This window comes from Pholis gunnellus (genome assembly GCF_910591455.1).
Source record: "Pholis gunnellus genome assembly, chromosome: 1".
Taxonomy (NCBI): Eukaryota; Metazoa; Chordata; class Actinopteri; order Perciformes; family Pholidae; genus Pholis; species Pholis gunnellus.
Genome location: NC_136528.1, coordinates 5824429 through 5835411, shown reverse-complemented (window position 1 = coordinate 5835411; position 10983 = coordinate 5824429). Strand labels below are relative to the sequence as shown.

The 10983-nt window shown below is 39.5% G+C and overlaps 2 protein-coding genes across 3 annotated transcripts in view; one reads left to right on the top strand and one right to left on the bottom strand.

The window, feature by feature from the left end:
- Positions 1–7836: 7836 nt before the first annotated feature.
- The window catches only part of LOC306699944 (uncharacterized protein), an 11270-nt gene continuing 8123 nt past the window's right edge, over positions 7837–10983 (top strand). For both annotated transcript variants that reach the window (XM_079164760.1, XM_079164761.1), the window contains exon 1: positions 7837–8342. The gene's annotated coding sequence lies outside the window, so the exon portion shown is untranslated. The remainder of the gene's footprint in view (positions 8343–10983) is intronic.
- LOC306699961 (uncharacterized protein) overlaps positions 9807–10983 on the bottom strand; it is a 27495-nt gene continuing 26318 nt past the window's right edge. The window contains exon 14 of the mRNA XM_079164792.1: positions 9807–10815. Within this exon, the coding sequence (XP_079020918.1) occupies positions 10790–10815 (26 nt within the window). The 3' untranslated portion in view covers positions 9807–10789. The remainder of the gene's footprint in view (positions 10816–10983) is intronic.

The following is a 10983-nucleotide window of genomic DNA, read 5'->3' as shown; positions in this document are numbered from 1 at the left end:
GGAAGCTCTACTAATACGGAGAGTTGCAGGTTTATTGAGTTATCTGGAGAACTTAATAAGTAAAATCCAGAACACGTCTTTACATCAGCAAATGTTCCAGACTCAAGAGTGTTACACCATTACCTTTTGTATGATGATCTTAAAAGAAAACATTTTAATATGATAAATTATTTTCTCTGTAGTTTTGGCCAATAATAATGTGTCATGGGAGTCATCCGGGTAGTTTTCCACCTCCACCGTTAGAAATATGTCCGTTGTGTGAATGAGGTCAATGACGGCGGCATTGATGTGACATCAACAGATGACAGCGTAAAACATGTCACATGCCGAGAACATGTAAATGTAGAGAGTGTCTAGAAGCTCTCTCACATTTATTTTCTCAACCATGTGATTCAAAACGTCACTCAGTCAGAAAGAAAACAAAGTCACCCTTAACGTGGACGTGTTTGACCGACAGCTGCGTGTTAGTGGGCCAGAAAATAGAAACCTACGCTTCGGTTTTGTTAAGACAAGTAAATATTGAACAAGGGATAAAAAAAAAAGACATGTATTGATACCGAGCTATCTGTAATGCAACCGAAGGTAAATAAAACAATGAAGCTGATGCATTCAACTGAGATCCTGACGTGTTTAACTTTCATCACCTTTTTAAATCACAATCAATTATTACAGTTCCAGCTCCGACTCAAATAAACTCTGTGCAGATGTTAGTGCTCCCTGTATGAAGAGCAGGTGTCGCCGTCAAAACACTTCAAATTAAGGGTGAAATCAGGCAGCTGACAAATTAGTGCAGTGGAGAAAAGATCCCATATATGGAATCGATTCAGTCGTCTTTACCTTCCTCCTCTTCGGGTTTTGAAAAACAAGCATGAGGGGGAACAGAAACAAATACAAACATCACAATTACATTTAAATACTCTCTAAACTGACCTGGATGTAAATTACAGTTACATTTTTGTATAAAAACATTTATATGTGACATACTTTTACAATATTTATTTCCAAATGCATTCAAAACATATTTTTATATATATATTAGCTGCACATTTGAGGCCATTATTACATATTCTGACAAATCGCAGTCTCTAGAATTATGATTATATTATTATTATAATAGATTATGATTAAATAAAAGTTAATGTGGATACAACGCTTTTCAAAGTCAGAAAAAATTTATTAAATTAAATTAAATTAAAATGTTTTTTAAGCATTTCATGTGATCATTTTAAATAAAGCAACTTAGCTTGCCTATTCTGTTGATATATATAATAAATCTCACTTACCCTCCAGCTGATCCCTGAAATATGAAAGACATTCACAAATCAATCAAACATGAAAACCCAGTTTGTTCTTTTTTAATAAAATTGAAACTAATGAAACTGACATCAGTGTGTGTTGTTATTGACACTTACAGTTCCTCTGTGTCGGACATGTTGACAGCAGACTTCACACCTGAGGGGGAAAACAAAGAGCCTTTGTTATAACAGCAGAGAGATCGTGCTCATAGGAGAAAAGTTTAAGAGTTTGACCCCCATTGAAACATCTGTCCTGCTGCATAAACACCACATTTCTCAAGTTAAAAAAAAAAAGAAATATATATATTATTAAATCAGTTAGATGAAAGGTTTATTCACAAACATTAATGCACTTATTCACTTTCTGGCCAAGAGTTAGACGAGAAGATTGATACCACTCATGTTTGTGCAGTAAATGTGAAGCTACAACCAGGAGACGCTTAGCTTAGCTTAGCTTAGCATAGCTTAGCTTAGCATAAAGACAGGGGGGAAACAGTTAGTCTTGCTCAACAAAATGTGCCTATTAGCACCTCTGAAGATAAAATGTGACTTTTTATTTCATTTTGGACTCGTTTAAAACTTATTTGTGATACGTCAAAAAAAGAAAGTCTGTCAAAACTGATTTCGATTTGCGGTGAACTACGACCTATTTCCCGGAATTCAACACCAGCTTTCCAGTTCATAAAGAAATGCCAAACTCCAGTCCTATATTGGGGAAATACCACTCTAATCCACCCAAGGTCTCGCTGACTCCCTCTTTGAACTTTGGAATGATGCTTCATTCCAAAGTCCAAAGAGGGACGAGGAGCAGCTCTGTTGGAGCCAATGTTGTTGGATTTCTGCTCTCTGTATATTCTATATATCATATTTGATATATATATATAGTGAATATATATACATATATTTAACGTGTCTTTGGATGACTCCTTCACACTTAGCGGCGAGCACAGCTGCAGGGGACTTGGAGGATTAGCTCTGGATCGGATTTCTACCCATCAGCTGAGGAACGGTGTCCAAATAGCTGCTTTAATCCCTCGGCTCGGTCCGGCGGGAGGATCCTCGGCGCTCAAACAGCCAATCAGCATCCGCCTTGTGACAAAACCAGCTCTTTGATCGACTCGCAGCTGACGGCGGCCTCACCTTGGTGTGCCCATCGTTCGCTCGGTGCATACCGACACTTCAGCACGCCGTATATTTAGTGGCCGGTCACTTCACTTCTTCAGTGTGAGAACAATGAATTCTGCAAAGAGACTCTGAAACCAGAACTCTGAAGTGCTGAGGCGAGAATCACATCCTGAGCCAATCCAGAGCACAATTAGATTGAAATGCCAAAATGAATTTATAGACGAATTCATCGGTCTGCTGAAAGATCTGCGTCTGACAGCAAACTTATGTATCATCACTATCCCAAAACCTCAGAGATGCCGGCTTTGTTTTCAAGTCCACTATGGCTATGTGGGGGGTTTAAAGTTTAAAGGTTAACAAACCGACAAGAGGTTACAGGAGGCGAATCTTTCACTTTCTGTTATTTAGACATAAATAAAAGAGAAAAAAGAGATGGTAGTCATTCTGAAAGAGAGGCCGGATTTAAACTAAACATGTGACGAAGCTGCTCGTCTGTGAACGTGCATGAGCAGATAAGTTCACATTTACACAAACAGAAAGACAAAAACATTCGACAAATTTCAATCAAAACAATGTCTTAAATAGAACTTCTCAGGCACTCAAAGAAATCTGCATTACTTTGAGGCATAACAGCAGATAATCACATGTAGCTGTCGACCACACATCTGTGAATACCAGCACGGTATATCCAACCATAACTATGTTCATATTGGACAATTCAGCAGGTCACAGTTTACATCCAAGACAAAAATATTTAAAAAGCAGATGTAAGTGCAACTGAACCTAAATGTATTGAAGATTTAAAGACAGTAATTCTGGCGCGTGCCGGTAAAAGCAAATGAATGAGATGAAAAACAGGAAAAAGTTAAATCCATTTATAGCTGCGATTGACAGCTTCACAGCTGAACACTTCGACATCACATAAAGTGGAGGTGCAAACTGCTCTAATTTCACAGGACGTTTGGCAGTAAATTACACGCCTTTGATTGCTTAAATAGTTTGACTCCACTTTTGTGAGAAAGGTACATAAACACATGGTTCTGTTACATAAAGTGACATTTTTATGAACCTGTTAAAATCAATCTGGACTCTGAGAAACTGGACTCCTGCCCTCGAGGCCGACTGTTTACCATCTCAAACATAACTACACATGTTCGACATGCAGACGTGTCTTCGTCTATTTCAAACCACCCTCCTGAGGTTACGGCCCGACAGACGACGATCGGAGGTTTTCTCTCACAACACACCTGAGGATCTTTCCCCCCAAAAAACAATACTAATCTATAACCAGCTGATTTTGGCTTAAAAAGAGAAAAACACAAAGTGAGAAACATGGTTTGAAGGCACAGGTCAGGTCAGTGGTCGTCTTACCTCAGAGAGGAAGAGAAGCTCCTCAGACGATGGGGATGAAGGTCTGTAAGAATCTGGAGGGCTCCTCTCAGAGAATAAGTCCTTGTGTTATAGTGATACTTGAGCTCATCAGGCCCTTATTGGCTGTGGGATGAGAGTGTGTGTTGTATGTTATGTGTGGAAGAGATGGGGGGGGGGGGGGGGGGGGGGGGTTGGGATGGGAGGCAGGCATGACCCTGGAGAAGGAGATGGGTGAAATACTGCGGATGGAAGAGGAGGGCTCAGGTTTAGGAAAGGAGCAGCTGAGAAGCTTCTGTTGCTAAATTTACAGTGATAGAAGGCTGAGTGTGTGTGTGTGTGTGTGTCTGTGGGAGGGGGGGTTACACATCAGCTTGGCATCCAGACAATGGAGGGAAAGTGTATGTGCATGTGTGTGTGTGTGTGTGTGTGTGTGTGTGTGTGTGTGTCAGACACTTCATCAACTAGTCAGTCAATCAGTCAGTGCACAGTAACAGAATAATTGAATAATAACAGAACTGGGATGCTCACCATCAATCAGTCAATATTACTGAGTTTTCTGGAACAATGCAAATACACTATTAAGTGGTAAATCCGATATATTATATATATATAGATACATTTTTCAGAGAAACTTGTAGTTGCAGCTTCACAGCTAAGCCCGGTAGACAATTCCTCTCTCACTGTTCGCTCCTCCCTTCTCTTCTCTTTCTCCTTTTCACTGTCATGTAGTTCATGCAGGTCACATTCACATGTGTAAAATGTGTGTGTTTATATTTATTTATCTTCTAAACATGCAGTACCTCTTTAGTTATGGAACACAAATGTTCCTATTATTATTTGTCTTACAAAGTCAGGGCAAGAAGACAAGTAATAATCTTCAGCAATATTGTATTGTGTATTAATTATTGTGTTTTCTACTTTTTGTTGGGGAATTAAATGCAAAAGTAGCAGATTTTATTACCCTTTGTAAATAAACGGAGACATAAATTTGTTCTACTCTTGATCTACAGTGATCTACTATTGCATACTGTATTCAAATATACAATAAGATATTGTTCAAATAAACTACAGTAGTTGTACTGTAAAATAACAGTAAATTACTGTGTCTCTGCTGCCAGTATTGTACCGTTATTTTATGGTGACATTGTTTAGAGTGCAGAGCTTCAGGGAGGTTTTACTTCACTTCAGCAGAGCTTTGCTATCAGACTATGAGTTTATATAGACTCCTTCACAGCAGACGTCAAAAACATCATCTTGCTGTGTTGTTGTGTCCCAGAATCCATAATGCACATTTTAGATGATTAATTGAGATTCAAGACTCTAGGGAGCTAAAATATCAGTCAAACGTTTAAGAGATGGAGAGAAAATGTTGCTAATAGTTTAGCTTTAGCCTTCTGCTAACAGCTGAGCTCACGCAGAAAGCTAAAGTTTTCTACTTGCGCCTGCAGATAACGTGCAAGCCACGAGCACACACAAAGGCGTTTAAGTTCGACGCGCTGTTGGTTGCATTATTCTCCGAAATGCCAGAGGGCGGACAAATAAAATGTACCATGAGGAATCAAAAAGACAACGAGTGTAACCGGGAAAAAAACACCATAAACCAACCACCACAAGGTCGAGGAGGAATTAGCTGTAAACTCGTTTCTGATATTCATGGACTACTTTATTGCATTTATAGAAGCCCTGTAAAGAAAGAAGTCAAGTGTTAAATGCATAATAAAACAACAAGGGTTGAATATCTTGTAAAACAATTTGATTTGTCTGCAAAATATTTACTCAAATGTAGATTTTCTGTTTCTAAAGCATTTAAAAATTGGCCGTTTTTGTAAAATCCTCAGACATGATAATAGTGTTTTCATCACAGCAGTATTTGGGACAGTCACGTTGGAAAGGCAGCGGGCCCTACTAGTTACAAAAATTCAGAGTTGCACAACCACTTTCGGAGTCTTCGAGCGTGACAATCACACCGTAATCTTGTGGCGCGCGCATCTCGCACCGGCTTCACTTCGCCGATTACACACCAATCTCAAACTACTAGAGAGACGAGAATATGGTCGACTGTTTGGGCTTACTAGCAACTAGCTGACTAGCAAAACACATGGCTACTTTGCTAGCTTGCTAATTCCACCATGCTTTCATTCATGGTTACAGAAAATGATCCGAACAAAGATGTCACTCTTCTGTTGGTAGCAATGTGCGGTATTCAACGAGTTGTGAGTGAGATCGAATGAATGTGATTGGTTGTCACTAGTCAGCTGGTGGCCACGTATGAATGGAGCAGCTGATGATGAAATGCAAGCTAACACTAACGCTATGCTCCATCACATCACTGCACAACACCAGAGAAAATGGAAAACTAGTCAGCTAATTCATCTGGAGTTAAGTCCTCATCACTACCACTCTCAGACTGAGCTAAAAGGAGAGTGAATATTGCGCCTAAATTCTTCAGGTGACCAGAAACATGACCTCTAATGGATGCTAATGTTGCTAATTGTTTGCTAACACACAATATCTCATAAAAACTCTGTAAGCTGGTGTTTGTTTCTCTTTCAGCTCGTTTTAGCTGGAGGCCAAAATTGAAATTAATACTTAAACACTTATTTTAATCAATAGTGCAAGAGGAAGTCTTAAGTACATCCCAAACTTTCACAACAGTCCTTATCTATGATCTATGAATCGTGAGAACAAATGCGTGACTAAATGAACATTCTTGACCATTTTTACTGCGATTTCCACATCACCTTATATTATCTTGAATTGGTAAACCAGCCATTTACAAGAGATTTATGTTTCATAAATCATAACTTTGTTTGTTATGAAAACATATACACATGCTAAATACTTTAGAAATAAGACCAAAAGAATACGTTATGGTAATCGTCTCTGTCATTCTTTTCATTTCCTCTCATGAGTAAAACTACTTGAATGTACGCTAGTCTTGTCAGGTCATGTCAGGTTCAATGTTTTAAATAGGCAACAATTATCAGAACAATACGAACATTCACGCTCCCTCTTGTGGTTTAAATGTATACTGCAAAGATACATTTTAAATAAAAGATTATGGAGGAAATTTATTTGGAGTCTCAAATAAAATGACCATAGACTGTTTGTAAGAAGTGGACGTAGTCGTGACGTCAACCATTGGTTTTTGTACGTTTTGAAGCCTCGAGTTCAGCATTTTGGCCGTCGCCATCTTATTTTTAACAGGAAGTGACCATATCTGGACTGAGGAGTGACGTAGAGACGCTCTCTGGTAGAGACCTGTCCATCACTGTGTAGCCCCGCCCTAAAGCATACCCTGCTTTATGGTCTGTTTGACTCTAAATGGACCATCATTTACTAAATGAACATCATGCTGTATTGAAGAAGACTTGAAACTAGAGATTGAGACCATAAACTCATGTTTACAATGTTTACTGAGGTAATAAATCAAGAGAGAAGTAGAGTCATTTTCTCATAGACTTCTATACAACCAGAGGAGTCGCCCCCTGGTGGACACTAGAGAGAATGCAGCGTTCAGATTCTTCAGCATTGGCTTACTTTTTAGAACCGGAGGTAGCTGCCTGTCTTTGGGGAATAACTGGTTTAGAGGAGGGGCCACTGAGTGGAGTCGGCTTTAGTGCAACAACACTGAGTCTGTGATCTCCAAGAGATTTATTGTTATTTACCATTCAAATACAAATTACGAAATACACAAAACTATGCCACACGGTTAAATATAGTCAAAATACTGCCTATCTGCTGCTGAACCGTAGAGGGCCCCCAAGTGGCTCCGCTGCTGTAGTTAATGGTGTACATGACTTGCTTTAAGGCAGATCACCACCTACTCCATCATCAGAGGAAGTAAAGTTTCACACGGTAAAGTGACACTTGATTTACAGAAGAGAGAAACTCGCCATTTTGTTGCATCTTCGCCATAATAATGTGGCTTCAAAGTCAATGATTAAACAGGAAGCTTGTCATATAGTCACATATTCAACTCAAGAAAATACTTTATTTTTAAATCATTCTTTATTTTTAGATCTTTGTCAGATTAACTTGGGAGAAAAAATGCTTTGTGACAGTGAAAGACTTTTTCTAAATGGAGCTTTATCACAGTTTTTGAAATGTCTTAACAAGCCACCAAGAGTGATTATTCCCACCGAACTAAAGGTGTGTTTGATGTTGTAATGGTAAACAACACCTGGGTTGGGTTACAACAACTAGTGAACCCTTGGTGTCGGGTAAAAGGCTTGTGTCCTGCTCACATACTGGATTTTTCCCTGCTGGACGACCATCTTCCCCCTCAGGTGGAGGTGTCCTCCGGCCGCCTGTAGGGGCTGCACCTCAGCCATCTCAGGTGGCCTGGAAACCCCCGTCTGCCCCCTTGCAACACACTCACACACACACACACACTGAAGGCGAATGGTTTTATTTTTGGAGTGGCCACGTGCACGGTGGCTCGCTCCCCAAGGCTTCAGTTCACTTCAGGATGAGTGGCCCTGTGGCACTCTGAGCCGGGATTAACAAGCAGAGAGCAGTTTGTCCCCCCCGACAGCCGCTCGCCCAAAGGTAAACCAGTCAAACTCAAAGTGTGTCTGTTGATTGACCAGCTGGTGGTACTGCAGAGTGGGGCTGACCCGTCGGCTCGGGGGGCTAACCTGCATAGAATGTGATCGATATATGTGAGCACGGTCTGAAATCTCAAACGCATGATGCATAGCAGTCGTTGCTATCTGTGAGATTAGGAGCTTGCAAAGCAGTTCTTAACATGTTTCTGCACAATTTTGCGCCATCGATAGATATTAGCAGCGATTAACGAACCCTGCAAACCGGCCCGTTGATTATCATTCTTTTCTTGGCCTTAGAATCCACTTTTCGTTGTAAGTAAATTGTTTGTTAAACACAAGCAACACCTGTTTTCCACTTCAGGTAAATGTTGCTCAGATTCATAATGTCGCAAACGTGATGATTAATTAAGAGCTCGCCCTCTTCTGTAAGTCTCGATAGATTGAGGTCATGGCACAGTTTTATCACAAATCTAATCTTATACTTTCCTCTTTTGAGCTGCTCCAGTGGAAGCCTTCCAGATATCCAACCCCAGAGCCTTAAAAGGGGGACTTCTCATGTGTCAGCTGGCCACCTTGTCACTGCAGGAGTCACTTTGACGACAGTTATTCATGTTAAACATTGGCTCAAAACAAGCCGAACATTGTTTACATTTGAAGTCAGCAGCGACATATCGCAGTGAGATGTTTTTTATGCTTTGAATATTCAAAAAACATTGTCAAACTTGCAGAAAAATATCCCATTGGGTGTAATAATCCTGCTTCTCTCGGACCCAACTGGTGCTAACATGACATATATAAAAATGTTAAGATGAAACACGAGGCTAAGCTCACAGTCAGCGCAGCTCTGAGAGGATTTGGGCCGTGGGATTGATTTCCAGCAGACTGAGGCCGTTTGTGTGAGTGCAGGACGGCGGGCAGCAGGTGCTCGGTGTCAGTTGGTCAGTGTTTGCTCTTATTTCCCCTCGGTCTAAAAATAGGCCCTGGACCTTTTTCTAGTGTCACCCCCAAAGATCAACTCGCATATGCAGACAGAAAGAGAACAATACAGTTACCTGTTGTTCTTTTCATGAGCAGTTTTATTGTTGTTATTTATGGTTCGTTTGCTTGTTGTTCTTGTGTGTTTTTGTTCAGATTGTCATTAACAGTATTATTGTTGATGATTTATTGTTTCTTGTAGTTTGCTTTCATTTGGTTTTTTTGTTAAATCTTTGACTTGTTGTTTGTTGTTATCATTGTAATTGAAAGTAGTATTTTTGTTGATTTGTTTTTGTAGTTTGCTGGTTTTCTTTTGTTTTTGTTCCCTTTTTTGTTTTGGATTTTAGTTCAATTTTAGTTTTTTACGGATCCCAGGAAGAGTTTCTACCTTGGTAGTGACGAATGAAGATTCTTGTTAAATTAATTTAAAAAAGTAAATGTTTATTATAAAGTGAACAAAACCAACTGTAAAATATCAGTCACATTTTGATATGAATTATTGTTTATATAAGCTTTTATTATGTATGTCAAAATTCAGCTGCAACTCAAACTGGAAACTAAACATATCTTTGTCTTTTATAATCCTGAGCGCACATTACATTTATTGTCAGTTAATTATGCTTCTGACCTTTGACCTCCCTCTTATTGTTTTACTTGTAATACTAATGACAAAATAATTAGGACCCAATTTACTGCTGCTCAGGTTTTAAATTTCTTTTCTTATGAGCGTTAGCTAAATGCTGCGCCCCCTCCTCCCCCCTGGAACCTGGTCACCCTCCTGTACCTGTCAATCATCCTCCTTTGGCTTCACTTTTATTTCCTGCAGAGGTCATTTTTAAATCCGACTGTCTCCTTGAGAGACTATTTTAAGTAGTTTGTCATCGTTTCAAAGCAGCCTTGCCATAAGCAACCGCATTACATGCCTTTCTATTTCCAACAGTGACGCTTCTTGTAGCCATGCAGCATCTTCAGGACCCAATTAAGAGTTTGGAAACCTGCTAATGAGCCCGTTGTCACGACAGCTCAGAGTTTTCTAAAGCCAGCTGCAGACTTCTCTCGAAGCGATTAGCTCGGGTTAAATCAGTACAGTTGCAGAAACAGCTGAGTACACGACACCGGGAACACAGTAGAAGCAATAATGAGCTCGCCTACACAGTGAATGACAAAGGAAGCAAACAGAGAAACTCTCCAACAACTAAAGTATTGAGGAATCGAACATCAGGAATGTGTTTAATTGAAGTTATTAAATTGTAAGAAAAGATGTTCTGCTGAGATTATTATTCTACCTGCAAACAGAAGAAAACACTCACTATTTGCTTCACTACCTTTGGTAAAAAGAAATGTGTCATTACAACATGATATAAGTACATTTCCAACCTAAAGCTTGAAATAAAGAGAATGATAAAGTGATAGTGGATAAGGTTTGTGCAGTATCAAAGTTTTCATCGTCCAAAAGTGATCCAGGTCCAGGTTTCACAAATCTTCAAAGAACTGTCCAGCTGAAAAGGAGGAAAAACAACTTATTGTATACTTTAATTAAACACAATTAATGACCATAATCAATTATCTATTATAGCCATAATAAAGAAAAAAAACTCTGTATTGGAACAAAACTCCTCAACATTTCCAAGAACTGCCTAGTAATAGAGAACATCACACCATGCAAC